This window comes from Lampris incognitus, chromosome 1 (genome assembly GCF_029633865.1).
Source record: "Lampris incognitus isolate fLamInc1 chromosome 1, fLamInc1.hap2, whole genome shotgun sequence".
NCBI classification, from domain to species: Eukaryota; Metazoa; Chordata; class Actinopteri; order Lampriformes; family Lampridae; genus Lampris; species Lampris incognitus.
This window is the reverse complement of record NC_079211.1, coordinates 23,871,796-23,891,227: the sequence shown is the minus strand read 5'-3', so window position 1 is coordinate 23,891,227 and position 19,432 is coordinate 23,871,796. Positions and strand designations below refer to the sequence as shown.

Genomic DNA, 19,432 nt, shown 5'->3' with positions numbered 1-19,432 from the left:
GCCTCATGACCCCCCCCCCCCACACACACACACACAACACACTGATTACACTTGGGTTCTTTTCCATTTTCTCCTGCTGCATATCTGTATCTCCACGTTTACCACATATTCCCCAAATTATGTCTGCACGCAACTGTTACATTTTTAAATCTGTGTTGCTGCATGCTCTATAATCCAGGTAAGGAAATCACATAAAGTTGAATTAGTTCATCTGGACGCAACGTTTATTGTTTATTGGGAGAGATGTTTCATCGCTCATCTAAGTGACTACTTCAATCTCAATGACTGCCGGTATCCCAACCCTTATAAACAGCACAGTTGATTAACGACCGAACCAACAATCGGATTAATATTCAAATTGCCGTGACCATTAACTGGAGTTACTATGGCCATGTGTAATATTCACATTGCTGTGATGGTAATGCTATCTCGCAGCAGGGGCTTTCACCGCTCTACTTCCACTACGCATGCGTCACTCGCAGCAGATGGCGTTTGTTTGACATTTATGTGGAATTGCTATATAAATGTGAATATATACATTAATACATATTTTCGTTTTTACTTTTAATCAACCAAATTGGTGTTCTATTGTAATATTTCACTAACATTTAACCAGTACCGGTACTTCGCTCCCCGAAATGGGGAAGGGGGGGATGAGAGACGCACCTAACGAAGTAAAATAAAGTCAAAACTTTTTTCAGTGTAAAGGAAGCTAATGAATTACATATATATCTATATAAATTCATTTCAAAGCTTGTATGAATGGATTTACGGTAGATGAAGACATATTATGACTGGATCATATTATTACCACCTCTGTAGTGGTATCGTCCAGAGGACATAAATACCCTGCGAGGCCGGCCGCAATCTTGTGCAGCTTTTGGTTGCTAAGGAAACATCGAGTACAGGTAATGCATCAAGGCGGCTGTAGCAAGCTAGCTTGCATGTGAGCAGTGACAATTAGCCGAAGTCATGGTGGTTTTGTAAACATTGTCGGCCTCGTGGATTCCTTTGTAGATGTTCCTTCTTTGCGTTTCTCTTGTACTCTTTATGGCTGTAGCTTATTTAGAATGACAACGTGGTAATCGATAGAAAACAGGCCAATGAGCAGGTTAGCAAGCTACCGCTGCGGGAACTGTGTAGCCTAGCAGCTAATGCGAACTAGCCAACGAGGGGTCAGTTCCCACGGGCTGCATCATGCTGTGGAGCTATCTAAACTACCCCAGCTCACAGGCTAGCTGGGAATGTCTAAAGCTATTTAGCCAATGAAGCTATCCAAAATATAAATGAATAAATGCGCTACAGTAACAAACATTGATGAGTAAACTGTTAATGGCTAATATTTGACAACTATTTTTATGTATTTGAAAAGGGCGCATACGGTGTTATCCTTTTATGCGTCTGCTAGCTTATTCACTTTTCCCCCACTTATTTACTTATACAAATGCTGGCAGCGGTTGTAGCTGATCTTTTAACAATTTAGTGCAAATATGGCCTGATAGTGACACTGGGGAGATTTCGTGGCTGAAATGGTTGCTTATGATTTTTCAACCCCAAATTTGCAAAAGATATTAAACAAGGTTAATGCACATTTATTAACTTTGATATCAAGCTGGTTGAAATCAAATGGCTACTGACAGCTGTGATGAGACATATTTTAAGTGTTCTGAATTTATGACATTTCTTTGTGTTGATAAAAATCTCCCTTCAACTGGCCTTGGTGGTTGCTGCTTTAGGATGGCTGTGGGCAAAAGGACTAAAATCATGAGCTAGTAGTATAAGCGTTGTTTGTTCACATACAAGAAGGGCCTGAAGGCCACAGTTATCTACAAGTGCTGAGGAAAAAATAATCAGTCCTAAACTTTAATTCCCCCTGGCTCTGTCTTTAAAATTAAGATGGAATCACTGCTACACAATGCAAGTAGTTTGAGTATGCATATACTTGATACTTTTTTGTCTTCAGTGAGGGTTGTGCATTATTATTATGTAGAAGAAATTTATTGAGTAGTGCAAAGGTTGAAGATTAGTTTTCAGAATATTGTTTCTGGGCCAATGTAGGTTTGTTTCCTAGGGTGTGTCCAGTGTCAGTAACTTGTAGATCTTATATGAAAGCCAACTAACTCTTTAGTTTTGTATGTATAAATGTCTGATGTGCATCAGTGAGCTCTCAAATTAGTAACTGTCTTTTTGTGCTCAGCTTTCCAATGCATATTTTTTTCCTTTGGCCTGGTGAATTTGAAGCCTATGAGACCCGTTGTCCACTCTCTTCTTCTTTTGTCTCCCTTGCAAAGCAACTATGGCATGCTTCTAGTCCCTCTACCCCCATTTTCTCGCCCTTACCCCAGTCCCCTCCTCCTCCTCCCATTCTTTTCTCAGCCCTCTATATGGGCTAGGTTCTTATCACTTGATTTTAATTGGACCCACTTGGCTTTGAATGTTATGGTATTCTCTAAAAGCCATCACTTACATCACACTTTTTCGTGTGCACTTTTAAAATTACTTTGGCCTATGTTATGTTTATGCTAGCCAGATAAGAGTGCGTTCATCCACTGAGTGTGCACTTTGGAATGTGAAGTGTTTCTTTGTCCCACGATTCCTAGCCACCATGTGTTCTGTCCCTCTATTGTGAAAGTGAACTTCTATGACTGCCTTTCATGTGAGTGAGGGCAGTACATGGATCTTAACCTAGGTTTCGTTGAGCACTGTGTGGCCAGACTAGTTATCAGAACATTTTTACTCACTGTTCTGCTTTCTCTGGCTTTTTCATACCAACCCATCCATTTATTGTTTGGATCTCACAAACAGGACATTCTAAGGATTATTTTTATTTTTCTTGACCCAGCCATGTTAAATAACTTCCACCCAGTATCTAAACTTTCCCTCCTGGCTAAGGTCTTGGAAAAAAAATAGTTGTTGGGCAGCTCATTGATCATATGAATGGCAGTGGGTTCTTTGATAAATGTCAGTCAGGTTCTAGGATAGGTCATAACAATGAGACAGCACTCCTTATAATCATATTCTTTTAGCATCTGACAATGGCCAAACATCTGTTTTATTGCTTTTAGATCTTACTGCATTTTGATACAGATACAGCGTTGGGTTGGCATATCGGGTATAGTTTTATATTGGTTTGGTTCCTATCTTTATAATAGGAAAATCTGTGTGGCCATTGATGACTTTAAATCCTCCAACTCCCATTTCTCCTATGGAGTGCCTCAAGGCTCAGTCCTTGGCCTTTTATTATTCTGCATTTATATGTTATGTTGAGGTCAAAGCTTTCATAAGTACAATATCAGTTTCCATTTTTGTGCGGACGACTCCCAGAAGTATTTCTTGTTTGACTCCCACAACACAACTGGTCAAAATTCCAATCCTGTCTTACAGATGTTAAAAACTGGCTCTTGCAAAAACTTTCTTCAGTTAAAACTCTGATAAATCAGAAGCCATTGTCATAGGTCCAGACTAGGAATGCACGATGATATCAGCACGTCATTGGTATTGGCAGATAACGGCATCAAAATGAAATATCTGCGTCGGCCCAGAATGCCGATGAGACAGGCCGATAAGATGATGCTTTAGGTGTACGCGACGCGACCAGTTGACCAGGCATGGATACGGCATGTCATGTAGGTGGGGTGCACAGGTGCTGATTTATGTTTTTGCTCGTGGGTGCCCAAGTTAAGTGAATACCATTAAGGTGATGATTGTCACAAAATCGCTTGCTTTAGTAATTACTGTGATGTAGGCATACTAGGCTGCTGTCATCTGTTGGAGGTAGACACGAACCGCAACAAAATGCAACACTGCTCTGCTGCAAAATATAACAGGCCATGTCATACCAGCACACAATCTTGTTTATTTATTTATTTTTTGATCAGCCTTCCCTGTGGGTGCTCATCCTTTTCAGTGGGTGCTCGAACACCCATGGGATCGGCGCTTATGGCGGGGCGGAGCGTTTTTTTTTTTACCTGCTACACCAATTGCGTGTGGTTGCGTGCCAGCTGTGTTTTCTGAGTAGATTTCAAGTAGGCTACTTTCGAAAATGGGTAAGTTAAATGGCAAATGCTTTGAGTGGTACTGAATTAAGTAGCTTCCCGTAGAGAAAATAAAAAATAGTCCAGCCATAGAGATCAGTAGCGCGGGTGCCTGTGCAAGTGTGTGCAGCTTCCCTGGTCAGTGTAGCAGCTTCAGTTCGGTCCACTACAGAAGAGACTTGATGTTCTTTGTAGTTAGGTGGAAAAAGTATGTACATATACTGGTATTGGTATTCACCCAAAATGAGTCGGAAAACATTGGCATATTATATATCGGCAAACATCTAATCGTGTATCCCTAGTCCAGACCCTTTCCAGCGAGCACTTCTCCTCTCACTTAGGTTCTCTTTCCTATCACATCAAAATTCAGTTCAGAAATCTGGGTATCATCTTTGATAACAAACTTAACTTTGACCAACAGGTGAAGTCAGCTGGGTGGCGCAGTGGTTAACGTCACCCCACAGCAAGAAGGTCCTGGGTTCGAACCCCGGGGTTGTCCAACCTTGGGGGTCATCTCAGGTCGTTCTCTGTGTGGAGTTTTTGTGTTCTCATGTCTGCAGTGGGTTTTCTCCAGGTGCTCCAGTTTCCCCCACCATCAAAAAAGACATGCATGTTAGGGTTAATACTCCTGTCTGTATCCTTGACCGAGGCATGGCACAGTGGCTGCCCACTGCTCCTAGCTACACAGCTAGGATGGGTCAAATGCAGAACATAATTTACTTACGGGGATCAATAGAGTATATCAAAATCAAAAAATGTTTTTTTCTGCAACTTCGTAATATCTCAAAAATTAGGTCTTTTTTTATCTACTAAGAATCTGGAATTTGTCATCCATGCTTTTATTACAGCCCACTTAGACTATTGTAACTTGCTGTATTCCTGTCTCACTCAATATAACCTCTCCAACTAGTTAAACTTTAACTAGCTCAAAATGCTACAGCAAGACTACTTACAAAATCCAGTAGAAGAGTCCACATAATGCCTATTTTAGCATCTCTACATTGGTTACCTGTACATTTTAGAATTGACTTTGATGACTGCTTTTAAGCACGCTTGGAGTTGGCCCCTAATTATATCACTGACTTACTAACCCGTTATGAGCCATAATGGAGCCTGAGATCCTCAGGCAGAGGTCTGTTAGTAATTCATAGGTCAAGGCTAAAAACCAGAGGAGACTGATCCTTTGGCGTAAGGGCCCCGTGACTCTGGAACGACCTGCCAGAGATCAGGCAGGCTAGCTCTGTTTCTTCTTTTTAAATCTCTTACAAATACACTTTTTCAGTTTTGCTTTCTCTTGACTCTGCTGTTCTTCTGTTTTTACTTTACTTGTTTTTACTGTGTTTTAGCAACTCATTACCTTGTCGCTTGTCACTTACTGTATCAATTCTTATTTACTATTTATCTGTTAAGTTCTCTTGTTTTTGTCTTTGTAAAGCACTTTAACTTGTTTTTGAAAAGTGATATGTTGTTGTTGTTATTGTTATTATTGTTTTTTTTCCTCTGTGGTTTACTTGACCTTCTTTGGTATATTTCATGTTGATGTCCATTTACCTTGTCTCTCTACCCTGTCCATTCCCAGGTGAAAAGTAAAGATGACTGTGGCATAGTGGGAAGGTTGGTCAGTCTGGCCGGTTGAGGTGTGGAGGGGACACCAAAAACCAAGCCAGGATTCTGACAAGCAAATTCCCCGGTACCCTTGCTGCTTCTCCTCCTCCTCTTAAAGGGTAATTCCGGTATTTTTAAACTGGGACCCTATTTTCCCATTATTTTGTGTCTAAATGACTATTGGGGACAAAATATTTTTGGAATTGGTCCAGTATTAAGCGAGAATGCTTTAGCCAGCAGCTGTGAAACGGGCTGCAATACAGTCCGCCGGGGCAAGTGCACCCATCAAAAGTATGTCCACTAAAAGTGCTTGTTTCAGCCACTGACAGGCTCAGATTGTTATTATAAGTGTCTGACAACATTATGTAAAGGATCCCTACTTGGACAGATGTGTGTCTAACCCATAACAGAAGTCTAATTCAAAGAGAAGTCTCATTCTGAAATCTCGCGAAAGGAGTTGTTGCAGGAAGACAATGGTGGAAACGTGAGTGAGAGTGTGCCCTTGGCCACTCCGAGGGTCGTAGCGTCAAAAGTAGAGGTGACATAGCTTCGACCCTGGTACCATTTGATTCAACTGAAACCGCGGAACATTTCTTTCTTTTTTTTTTTCAATTTTCCCCAATTTGTATCTGGCCAATTACCCCGCTCTTTTTGAGCCGTGACGTTCGCTGCTCCACCCCCTCTCTGCTTATTCGGGGGCGCCCCGACCGACCAGAGGAGGCGCTAGTGCAGCGACCAGGACACATACCCACATCCGACTTCCCACCCACAGACACAGCCAATTGTGTCTGTAGGGACGCCTGACCAAGCTGGAGGTAACACTGGGATTTGACCGGGCGATCCTGTGTTGGTAGGCAACGGAATAGACCGCTATGCTACCCGGGCGCCCCCGCTGAACATTTCTGATATATAACATGTGGATGTTTGTTTCAAATTGTGGGGTGGAACACAGAGATAAAGCCATTTTCTTGCTGATCCCCACAGATACCTCTTGCTCTACAAGCACTTTATGTGTGTCTTCGTTCCCACATTTTAAAACCTAGACCCGTTATACATCAGAAATGTTCAGCGTTTCCTTCTGAATCTAATGATGTCAGATTCAAAGCAAATGCACCTCTACTTTTACCCTGACAAGCTTCATATGGGCGGCTCCACCATATCAAAAACAGGCTTTGCCAGCAGAAATGTGCTTTAAATGGCTCTATATTTCTGTGTTCGAGTCCACACTTTGAAACAAACATACACATGTTATACATCAAAGAATGTTCAGCCTTTTCTGCTGAATCGATTGGTACCAGGGTCAAAGCAATATGACCTCTACTTTTGACACTATGGCCCTCAGAGTAGCAGGGGCACACTTCCTATAATAGGGTAGGTACCTTGGCAGGACATTGCTGCAGAAAGAGTCAAGGTAATTTTATTAGCTATGAATGATGTTTGATCAAGGCTATAATACCTGCATTTAAAAGCATTTTTGAGATGAAAGCAGAGAAAGGAAATGAGGGATCAGGCAGCCTTGATAAATCAATTTTGCCATCGCATCTGATGGGGATTTTGCACCCACTAGAGTTGGCTTTGCATATCGTTTATTGCTAATAGGCAATCAAAGATTTAACCACCTCTCCACTGTACAATGCACATAAGTCAGTGAATGTGAAGATGGATACAGAAAGATGGATGCAGACACTCAAGGATGGCGAGTGTTGTCTAAAATGCATTTGAATGAATGGTCAGCTCTGATAAGATTCGGCAGGACTTCTTTTGTAAATATCTGAAACCACACCCCCGCGAGCAAATAGTAGAAGAAGTAAATGGGATATCACACCAGAGACCGGAAGAAGCAAAATGTAAAGAAAAACGTCTTAGGGATCCTTTCCATAATGTTGTCACAAGAATAACAATCTGAGCCTGTGAGTGGCAAAGACAAGCATTTTCAGTGGATGTAGTAGTACTTTGATGGGCGTACTTGCCATGGTGGATTACTTTCAGCCCTTTTTGCAGCTGCCGGCTGAAGCATTCTTGCTCAATACTGGACCAATTCCAAAAATGTTTGTCCCTATTAGTCAGTTAGACACCACATGATGGGGAAAATAGGGCCCAGGTTTAAAAAATACCAGAATTACCCTTAAATATCTTTCCTTGGGTCCTAGCTACAACCATGGTGACTCTTATCACAGAGCAGCTCCGTAAGCAGAGTTTGGAGGAGCCATATCGCAAGGCTTTCTCGTTCAATGTAAGTATGGTAAGGAGGATACACAACTTGATCTTGTGCTATAAATGGAGGTAAAGCTTAAAGTTGCATCCAGCACATTTTTGATATTAATAAAAAAAAAGAAGAAAGAAATGTATTGCCAATTGCATTGAAAAATCAACACCGCAGTCTACAGTTTTCCTTAACCAGACAGGCTTTGCCTTCACTCCCAGCTCATTGTTGACAAATTTCGGACTGTGCAGTGGCATGCCTAACGTCCTTCATCTACAACTCTATTTACTCTCTTTATTTTATTTTGTTGTATATGTTTTTTATTTTTATTTTTTTATGTGCAGCACATTGAGTCTGCCTTGGATATAAAATGTGCTATGAATAAAGTTGCCTTGCCTATGATTGCAACTCAGAAGTTGAGAAGGTGGTCTAGGGCGAAGCTCGCAGAATGGAAGTAAGTGCGGTAAGATAGAAATATGTATGAAGTTAGCAAGATCTTAGACTAACATATTGGCAAACAACAGTGTACTTACACATCCAGGAGAAATAGAAAAGGACATCAGAGTCCCTTTTGCCATCATGAATCAGCTGAAACTACAGGAGTGCAGTCAGTAGAGAACAAATCTCCGCCTGGTGTACATATCTCCCCTCCTCCAGTGCCCCTTTTTTTCGCCTACTGGGAGAAGGGAAATGCACACACACACGGATAGAAAAAAGTTTTTCCTGCCATTATAAGACTTTTGCGCAGCGCTCAATTCGATTGAACAGGAAATATGGAAAAAAAAGTTGATATGCAGGGCGTCCGGGTAGTGTAGCGGTCTATTCTGTTGCCTACCAACACGGGGATTGCCGGTTCGAAGCCCCGTGTTACCTCCAGCTTGGTCGGGCATCCCTACAGACACAATTGGCCGTGTCTGCGGGTGGGAAGCCGGATGTGGGTATATGGCCTGGTCGCTGCACTAGTGCCTCCTCTGGTCAGTTGGGGCGCCTGTTCGTGGGGGAGGGGGAACTGGGGGGGGGGGAATAGCAGGATCCTCCCACGTGCTACATCCCCCTGGCAAAACTCCTCACTGACAGGTGAAAAGAAGCAACTGGCGACTCCTCGGAGGAGGTATGTGGCAGTCTGCAGCCCTCCTTGGATTGGCAGAGGGGGTGGAGCAGCGACCCGGACGGCTTGGAAGAGTGGGGTAATTGGTTGGATACAATTGGGGAGAAAAAAAAGTTGATATGTAGTGCTCAAGCTAAACAATATCCCTAATAACATTTTGCCTGTCTGTCTGTGGATGCTCGGCATCCTACACAGACCCTCACATGAATGTGACCAAGTCTACAGAGATGATTTCCGGCTTGGATTGCAATTAATCCTACTCTTGAAATTGTATTTTTATAGCGGAGTTTAAACATTAGAGACTATGACACTTCCACATGGTGTTGAGGTGAATAAGACGAATTATTTTTTGGTTTATCTAGTGTTCCTCCAATTATCCTTTGCTGAGTTCAGCAGTGAATGATTTGCTGGCTTGTGAAATATAATAAACTTCTCATTTACTTTCAACACTCATACCTGAATACATAGTTTTTGTTTTGAGACACGCTGCCTGCTCTGACTCGCCTGTCGATGTGTCGGACGTGCACACGGTTGACTCACAGTGGGCAGCGATGGAGCGCACTGTTGGTCGAGCAAGCTAGGGAATGAGTGAAGAGAGAGATCAGCAATATTGACAACGAACGTTTTTTGAAGGTTTTGAATCACCACAACCATGAGAGGTTCTTCATCATGCAGTCATAACTGCAAAAAAAATTTAGGCTGTTAGGTCCAGTAGTTTGCAAGACACAGTAGTAGTCCAGTAGTTTGCAAGCCATAGACACACACAAACCCACACACACGTGCGTGACCAAACGCTGTTATATTGCTCTTGTTTCATTTCAGTGCACATGTTAATAGGTTTGAGCAGCCACACAGCCCGGATGAGTGGCGTGGTTTGAGCTGTGCTGCTGCGGCACGTCATCTAAATTTTCAGGCGTCAAGCCTATTTTCTCTGCATGAGGGACATGGTTCTCAACAAAAATAGACAGTGAAAATGATCTGTTGAAAGTCATATTGACATCATACCAGCAGTTCAGCAAGGTAGCCTTCATGCACAGGTAAATGTGAATGGTGTGGACCAGGCCTTACTGTTGTGCAAATTTCAAAGTTACAAGCTTAAACTGTGTTGACCCAGTAACAAGTTTAGAGTTGCCTGCAATGGACAGGCCACATTGTTTATAATACACCCGCAGCATAGCTTTCCCCTCGTACCGCAACCACGGGTACTGCGTTAGCCATTGTGGTTGAAAGTAGTACTTTGTCTTCTTCACTGGCTCAGTCGGTCTCTCTCTGCCTGCACTTTCATCATCAGTGGCATCTAAGTTGGAACCTCTTGTTGGCTCTCTGTCCCTACCAGCCGCCTCCTCTCTCTCGTGATTTTGCTTTTTAAAATAATCAGCTATAGACCGCTTCAATTTTGGATTGTTGGCAGATTTGCCATTTGTAATTCATGCATTTGTGCCACTTGCATGAATGTGACCACATGTTTGTTTTTTTACCCCCCCCCTTTTCTCCCCAATTGTATCTGGCCAATTACCCCACTCTTCCGAGCCATCCCGGTCGCTGCTCCACCCACTCTGCCGAGCCGGGGAGGGCTGCAGGCCACCACATGCCTCCTCCGATACATGTGGAGTCACCAGCCGCTTCTTTTCACCTGACAGTGAGGAGTTTAGCCAGGGGGACATAGTGCATGGGAGGATCACGCTATTCCCCACAGTTCCTCCCTCCTCCCTGAACAGGCACCCCGACCGACCAGAGGAGGTGCTAGTGCAGCGACCAGGACACATGCCCACATCCAGCTTCCCACCCGGAGACACAGTCAATTGTGTCTGTAGGGATGCCCGACCAAGCCAAACGTAACATGGGGATTCGAACCAGAGATCCCATGTTAGTAGGCAACGGAATAGACCGCTACGCTACCTGGACACCTGACGACATGAAATTTTAACTCATACACTCGCAGTCTGGAGCCCTGGTGTGTTGCGGATCGGTAACGTCAGTCCGATATCCAATGAGTGAATTACATCAGTATCTGCACTCAATTACAGATATTGGATTGGATCGGTCCTAACTCTAGAGGGTATATGACAGTTTGTTATGCTTATTCCCACCAGTGAATAAGTCAAATCAAGCATAACACCCTTATTCATACCAGGCAAACTTCACTTATTTAAAATGTTGTACCGAAGCTTTGAAGCCCAAAAAAAAAAAGATATTTGGGGGACAGCCCTGTCAGTTTTCTATTTACCCTTTTTTTGTGTACCATTTTAGTCGCTGCCTGCAGTTGGTTCTAGCCCTACAGTTTCTTGGAGTACTTACGGATCAACACAAGGCAAGTTACTTGAACTTAGATTGGCAGTTTACAGCTGAATGATGAGTATCAATTACTTGATTATATCTTGCTATTCACAGAGAGCAGTTGGGCTGCTTACCCATTGTCCAAAGCCCATCTCCTGGATGCTCCCTCTGGTCATGTGTCCTGTGTCCCAGTTGAAGAACCTCTCCACCATCCACAAGGTCCCAGCACCTCAGTCACAGACCTGACCTTCCAGAGTTCCCCTCCCCCGCCCCCCCCTCCAAAACGCCACTGCCGTTCTCTGTCTGTTCCAGAGGACCTGTCTCGCTGCCGCTCTACCTGGCGACCCAGCGCGTCCAAGGTTTGGACACCTGTCAAACGCCGCTGCCAAAGTGGAGGAGTGGCCAGTATAGGATCTGCACCTAGCTCTTTGCCACTCCGTGGCCCGAGTGCCTCCCTCACGTCTTCTTCCCTCCATTCTTCCTCCAGTCCTACCTTCTTTAGCTTGGCGCTGTCCTCTGACTCCCCATTACCCTGGAGCTTCCCTTGGGACCCCTCTGACACATTAAGGGGCGCTTGCTCCAACTTCCTCCCTGCCCCTTCCTCCTGTTCCTCCTCCCCTGCCCCACTGGCAACCTCTCATTCACTGCTTCAGCGTCGTTTTTCCCTCTCCCCTGTGCATATTCGGGAGGCCTCTGTGCCACTCTTGCCTGCTCAACCCTCCCGTGCTTCTGCTTTGACCACTGGCTGTTCTGCCATGGACCCCCCAGCACCCTCCCCATCTCCCACCTCAGCCTGCAGCACCCCATCCTCCTCCAGGCGCGTCCTGCGTCCTTGCCTTCCAAGATGCCACTCTCAGCCTTGTGACATGCGTAAGCCTCGCTTGAAGAGGCGCCATGACCCAGACATTCAACCCTGCCCAAGACCAGGCCTCGACTTTGGCAAGATGACTCAGGTGAGTAAAAGACTCCAAGAGGCAACCATGTTAGTCCCTCGGTCTTGTCAAATTTGTCCAACCATTGACAGTGCATACAGTTAATGGTCCACAGGGTTATGGATAAATGTAAGGTCAGATGGCTGCTGTTTTTTTATTCTTCCTGGCCTTTGAGAGCAACAGAGCCTCAGGCAGCATCCCATCCCCCCACATCTTTGGCTCAACACAGCTAAGCGCAACCCCCATGCCTTTAGCTTTCTGAGTCCTTTCAAACACAGACCAAGATCATTAGTGAGAAGTGGGCCTTCGGTTCCCTGACACCCCCCCCCCCCGTCCTCAGAGTGTAACAGCTCTTGCTGCTCCAATCTTATTCAGACCAACAGTCTTGAGTGGGTTTTGAGGTGTGATGTTGGTACTTGCCATTTCAGCCTAATTTTGGTGTGTGGGTTTTGCCAGCCATGGCCATTGAAATTTACACCTGAAATGCTTCACTCAAACTACCTTCAATAACTAAAAAGTAGACACAGTAATGCATGCTGGCTATTCGGTGGTGGTAGTGATGAGCTGAGGATTTATAGAGATGTCACTTCTGCAGCTGTGCTGCAATGTTATATGAGATGGAGAAATTAGACTTTCTGCTTTAGGGTCCTGAGGGTCACACGGCTGCTTAAAGAAATGGTTTATTTGCACTTTACACAAGGCATGAACAAATGTTCAAATGTGTTTAGCATGTGACTGGTATCTGATTTCAGATGTATACATTCTCTCAAACCCTGCAAATGTGCAGACCAAAGTGCCATCTGAGTGGTCATTGTACCTTTTCTTTTCCCCCTTGTTTCCCCCTTTGTTTTAGCTTGGTAGTGGTGAATCCCTTGGCTGCAGAGCAGGTAGCTGCATGATTTTGGAGCCTTCCAAGGGGGACCGACGTTCTGCCTTCTCCCCTGCTGAGTTCATGGGACGGAACAGCATTGGCCCACTAAGTGAAAGTGAGGAGGAGGAAGAGGATAAAAGACCAGGGAATGTATTGGCTGGAGTACAAAAAATTGTTTTTGAGAGAGACTGCACAGAGCTAGACTTGAATCTTATAGAGGAGAACTGACAGCGCCTTGGTGCTTCCTATGTGACCGACTGCATTCATCACCATGCTAACCACACATCATATAGGCTACACACGCTCTTCTCGGGTCCTGCTGCCCTAATAAGGCACATGTTGGGACCCTTTAATAATTGAAGAATCAACAAATAAGCTGCCAGTATAAAAATACAATATTATTGTAATGCTTGAGCAAACACAATGGTCAGCATTTCACAAAAGATGGTGCCTGCCTCTTCAGGATTCTGTTGGCTTATAAATGAGTTTATATGCACACAGTACTCTGGCTGATGATTTGATATCATAATTTTAAAGGCTTGTTCAGGATAATCTTTTATAGATGTTGGTATCCTGATCACAAAAACCCTTAATACACATTTTAACAGAGAAAAATTATTGCAAATATCATAGAAAGAACTTGTATGGAGGGGAAAAAATGTTAGTAAATGAGAAACGTGACTCCATGTACGGTATGTCTCCAATCTCCAGCAATTGTATTTGTTTTTTCTCAATCTAGATTTTGCATTGTCAGGGATCTCAAAAGAATAGTTGAAATAATAGTTTTTTGTTTTTTTTTACAATTTGGGTCTTATTTGTGGAGTTTTTGTCATTATGCATATTGGTTATGATTATCCTATTGCTCAACAGGTTCATGGTGGAGATTTTGGACATGGGAGCACTGCTAGTCAGTTTTAAAACCATCTTTTGGGGCCACAGAACATGAGTGTCAGACATCTTTCAATAAGTCCAATTTAACCCAGTTACCTTGATAATGAATAAATATTTAACCATTGCAGCAGGTTTACTAGGATTTGGATTTTATACAGTAGTTTGTGATGGTGAGCCACAGACATCCGTAGACGTCGCTTAGGTCTTCTGACCAGGGCTTACTGGTTGTCCCTTGCCCTCGACTGAAAACAAAAGGTGATCATGCCTTTGAAGTTGTGGCTCCGACACGGTGGAACGTTCTTATAGACCTACAATCTGTGGTCTCTGTTGATGCCTTTAAAAAGCAGCTGAAGACTCATTTATTCAAACTAGCCTTTTTCACCTCATGCTGTCTAGTGTTTGTAATTTTGTGTGTTTTCAAGTTCTTTTGTTGCTTATGTTTTGTTTCTTCTTTTTTTTTTTTTACTGTTTTTATGGTCTTTATTTTTAACAGTTTTACTCTCGTGAAGCACTTTGTGACCTTGCTTTGTGAAAGGTGCTATATTAAATAAACTTTACATTATAGACAAAACTTCGTGCACATGGATAACTGCAGTAAGTAAGCTGGTCATTCTGTAAATTCAACCAGGAAGTTGGGCATTTTGAGTGATTACTTTTACTGTTTCTCACTTGCAAATGCATGGTTTAGATAATTGGGTTAGATTGGACTTGTTAAAACGTCTTGACATTCATATTCCATTTCCCCATAAGACGCCATTGTAAAGCTGTCTTAACAGTATTCCTGTGTCAAATCTCCACGTTGAAACTGTTAGTAAAGTTATAGATATGCATGATGGCAAAACCTATGACAATAAGACCAGGTCGTGAGGGGGGGGGGGGACGGACTTGTCTTTTAGATGGATGTTGTGTTTTATAAGTGCATCCCAGAATAAAATGTGCATAATTATGAATACCCCAGATGAAAACGTTATCTGCAAGTCAACACATGAATATTGGCCTTTTTTTCATTACTAAAAGCAGTACTTTGGGTACTTGTGTAGTAGTAATGAAGGTCGATTGTAGATTCCTGTTGACAGAATACATTCCAGAATAATAAACTTCCAGAAAGCCTCTCCTGTATGGAGGAAAGAGAGCAGCCCACTCAGACACATCTGCTTTACTTTTAAGGATTCAGTTGGACCCTGAGAAATATATCAACAAGGGAAAACATTTGGGTGCTTCTCTTTAAAGTGACAAAAGGATTGAATCCCCCAATTGTTATTTTTCTATAGTTGTGAGCGAAATCTTCTGTTTGAATGTCAGTCAACAATCACGTTATTTTGGATGATACTGTATAATAATCATGCCTTAAGCTTGACGTGCACAGATTTCCTTGCTGTTCCAGTGTTTGTCACAGCTAGATGTTTTCCCAAGGAATCTTAATTTGCGCTGATTCAGATATTGAACGGGTCACAAGCACTACAATAGACATTTAAATAAATTAATCAATGCTGCAGTTGGATCCAATAGGGCACAATGTAAAATGTATTTTACAGTGGTTACACATGTCAAACCTACTCAAGTGTAGGTTTGACAGAGTCCAGTAGCGGTGCAGAAGATTGGTGGCCTTTCAGAAATGATTTTTAATGTGTTTTCAGACGGAGCAATTCCTCTTACGCAATTTATGTACAAATAAAGTTTAATAATTTTTTTCCAAAAGCGTCATGTTTCTTTAACCCCCCCCCACCCCCCAATAAACTACTGGTTTTATTTCCCACATGAAGGATTCGTTCCAAATATGGATAGTATAGTATGCTATTTAATGTTGACTAATATGACACCTAGTGGTTGATTTGGGTATAATGTTGATTTTAGAGATTATTTGGCCAATTGACAAATTTTTTTAAAATATATATATATATATATTATATAACACGTTGCGCGGGAAGACGCGAAAATATTAACCCATCTAGAACAAATTCGCCGTCTGTTGTGGAATCGTTTGACGTGGCTCGTATTGATAACCATAACGTGATTTTAACGTAAGACTAAGGATAGCCATTCTGGTAACAGTTTAAAAAAAAATTTTTTTTTTTAAACATTTATCGCGGGCAAACTGCGCGTTTCGTTTTTCCCGAAACAGTGGTCGGAAGCGCAGTTTAACGAAAGCGCAATTCTCCGACGGATCACAATTCCGCCGTGGAAGGTGAGGGCGCTCCTTCCCGTCGACAGTCGCTTCTTCGCAGACGCCTGGGCCCCCCGTCAACAGGCGACTTCCTCTTTTTTTTTCTTCTCTGATTTCATGGCGATCGGGAGAGAGGGAACACCACCGACGCACTCACTGTCTCGGCTCTCCTGAAAGAGTTTGATTGGGGTAAATAATTCACAGTTTCCGCGGGACTGAGTTCACCGAGAAGGGGAGGGGGTGTAGAGAGAGAAGAGGGCGACACACTTAACCTTAATCTTATCGAAATTTCCACGTTTTCTCTGCGGTGTTTGGTGGCTTGTGGGTGAGACACTCACATTGTAGTGGTGCTCGCCGATATCAGATCGGACGGAACGGGCTCCCCCACCGTTGCATCTCCCCCGCACGGCGCGCTAGCAGCAGCGGTCGTTGGCTAGCTAGCGTTAGCAATTGCGCAAATGTTTTCCATCGCTGTTTATATACACGATAAAGCCGACGATGGCGGGCACAAGCCAATGAATTAAACGTGGCTCAGTTGCCCGCACTTCACCGTTCTTCCAAAGTAGTTTCTCTTGTCCGTCGAAACGTTAACTATCGATGCGAACCCCGAACATCGTTTGTGTTTGGTTAACGTTGCCTAGCTAAGTGCGCTCGGTTAGCTATCTTAAGTTTAACATTTCAAAAAAAGTTAAGCATGGGACGTATTAGGGTTTGTGAAATAATAAAAGTTAAGCAGCCTTTTACACATGGCTGGATTTTTTTGTGTGTGTGATGAGAAATGTTTTTCAGCTGTCCTTATGGGCGCCTCAGCAACCGTTTGAATCTTGATAGTTTAATAACGAGTTAACGTTGCCGCTAGCAAGTTTTGTAGCTAACGGTAACTAGCCTACGTTGCTGCCTAGCGACCCAATTAATGGCCGGTATTTTCCCCTGTAAGTTAACTTGGCGTTTTCAAATTCAGTAAGGCTTGCCGTCTGCAGTGCATATGCTGGGGCGGTGATTAATTAGCGTGTGCACGTTAATTAACGTAGCAATCAACACACTGATATAGTAGTTAAGGGCTCCTCAGCCGTTAAGGTTAACTCGGTTATCAGTATTGTGTCGAGGCAAGCTAACGGTTTAATTGGCATGTGGAGATGGTCAAAAGTGCTGCTAACAAGGTTAATCGTTTGAGTTGATTGGAACATCTTGTTGCCCCAAATTGTCACGGTTCTAAACTTTATTTTAAAATGTTTATGTAGTTTCATAGCGTTGATTAATGATTAGAGGCCAGCGAATGTGTTGTGGTGGAACCAGTTGTTATTGTTAACTTTGTAACGTATTTAATTGCACAATATTGTCACGTTACAGATCTCAGATTGTCTTCCTCCTCCTTGTTTACAGTGCAAACTGAGTTGTCAACCATATTGGCACTAAAGTACAAACAGTCGTCCTGCGGGTAAGTGTCAAAGTCAGACTATAAATGCATGTGCCCACACATGCAGAGATACAATTTGATTTTAGCCCCCCACGTTTAGAAAGTGTCAGATGGTTTGCAGGTTTTATAATTCCAATTAGATTATCTAACTGCAGTTGTTACACATGGGATTGGAGCATTATTTCAACGCAAGATACGTTAGCCTTTTTAAAATGGATCATATGTAAGATGGTGTTATGAATACTATGCACATACACGGTGCTTAACTTGTAAATCATGAGGTCCTGGAACACCAAAGTGTTGACCAGTGAATGGACTGTAAAGGGAGAGGTCCTAATCATTCATGAATCATTATATTGGTGTGGCAAACACGTTAGATGCCACATTAGTGCTATAGTGCCATGATAAGCACATTTCTTAACAGTATTAAACATCTGTTATGCTGAGGGCTGGTTGAAATTATAGATTTAAATTTTTTTTTTTATTGCAAACCTAAACTAGCCTTCCAATACAATCGGCACATTACACCTGCACAACAAATGTCCATATGGGAGCAATACCACATGTCAAAAAATCCCAATGTAATAGCAGTCACAAGCTAACTAACTAGTGTGGACTAGCAAAACTTTAATGAGTAAATTCATATATATCTAGACATCATTTATAAACAAAGTATCAGCAATTACAATTGCCTTTAGGCAATGATAATGCTGGCATTGAATTTCAGCTGCACTTTGACAGAAGCATTTAGATCACATGTGCTACATGATTGTTATGAATGCCATGCTAGCTATCACAAAGTTATCACGCATCCTCAAATACCCCTTTTCCACCAAGGCAGTTTGAGGGCTGGTTCAGAGCCGATGTGTAATCTCGAACCAGTTCTTAGTGAGCCAAAGAACCATCTCTTGGCTAGGAAAACTGGTTCCAGAGCGCCACCAACTCTTTGCTGGACTAGAAGAAAGAACCACTTACATCAGTGTCAGGATTATCATGATCAACAAGACCAATAAGGTGATGCATTACTTGGCAGCAAGAATCAGTTCTGCCAAATAATGCATGCACCCTTTAACACTCAGTAATGACACTTCAAAACAAAGTTTGATTGGAATCAAATAGTTGGTTGGCACATGCTTTTATTTGATCAGATTTGACAGAGTGAATTTGACACCCCACATTGATCTTTCCACATTTGAAAACCTCATTTTAGTATATCTGAAATCCTATGCTTACAAATACGTCCATGAAGAACCCCGTAGAGTTTGCCCTAATAAATTTCAGACCAATCACCCCACAGGGGAACAAAGCAGATAATCACAGGTTCCGTTAATTTTATAATGGACATTTGTGTTTTGATATTTAAACAAACCATCTATCAACAGGGAAATAAAAGCCTCTTGTCTATGAGACCAGTCTCTTTAGAGCTCCAGCCAGCTCACAGCAGGGTCTGTGAGCATGACTGGACAGCTGGTTGCCAGATGGTGGAGCTACTCAACTCTGAAAATGTTGGAGCAAATTTTCAATTTGCCATCAATTTTCGTAAAGCTGCCAATATTCGAAATCTACATGGTTGATTTCTTGCCTTAAAAATTCTCAGATGTGAATTTAATCATAAAATAGCTTATGAACATTTTTAAAAAATTCGAAACCTACACAGATGATTTCTGACTTAATCTTGCTGGGAAAGCGGAGACCTATACAGACATATACAGTTACAGACGTATACAGTGACGTAATGACATGGCTCTCTAGCCAGCTCTAGCCCATGGAAAAGCAAACCGGTTCTTAGAAGGTTTGGAAGTTGAACCAACTGCGAACAGGCACTAGCACCAGCCCAGAGCTCGAACTGGGTTCGCATTGGTGGAAAGGGGGTAATAGAGAATCCACTCAAGTTCTTTTTTCTCTCGGAATATAAAGTGACATACAAAAA

At 42.7% G+C, this 19,432-nt stretch overlaps 2 protein-coding genes across 3 annotated transcripts in view; both read left to right on the top strand.

Moving 5' to 3' along the window:
- The first annotated feature begins 890 nt into the window (after positions 1-890).
- LOC130122643 (protein FAM53C-like) lies at positions 891-14,656 on the top strand. Of its 2 annotated transcripts, none has more exons than XM_056291607.1 (6): positions 891-908; positions 5,614-5,758; positions 7,790-7,872; positions 11,201-11,261; positions 11,342-12,180; positions 13,013-14,656. In XM_056291607.1, exons 3-6 carry the CDS (start codon positions 7,798-7,800, stop codon positions 13,256-13,258), a joined length of 1,221 nt encoding a protein of 406 aa, XP_056147582.1. In that variant the 5' UTR covers positions 891-908; positions 5,614-5,758; positions 7,790-7,797; the 3' UTR covers positions 13,259-14,656. The 2 variants fall into 2 exon arrangements, with proteins under 2 accessions (XP_056147582.1, XP_056147575.1); XM_056291600.1 differs by having other exon boundaries at positions 7,790-7,881.
- A 1,495-nt stretch (positions 14,657-16,151) lies between these two features.
- The window catches only part of LOC130108501 (C-terminal binding protein 1), a 45,019-nt gene continuing 41,738 nt past the window's right edge, over positions 16,152-19,432 (top strand). The window contains exons 1-2 of the mRNA XM_056275462.1: positions 16,152-16,274; positions 17,469-17,523. The gene's annotated coding sequence lies outside the window, so the exon portion shown is untranslated. The remainder of the gene's footprint in view (positions 16,275-17,468; positions 17,524-19,432) is intronic.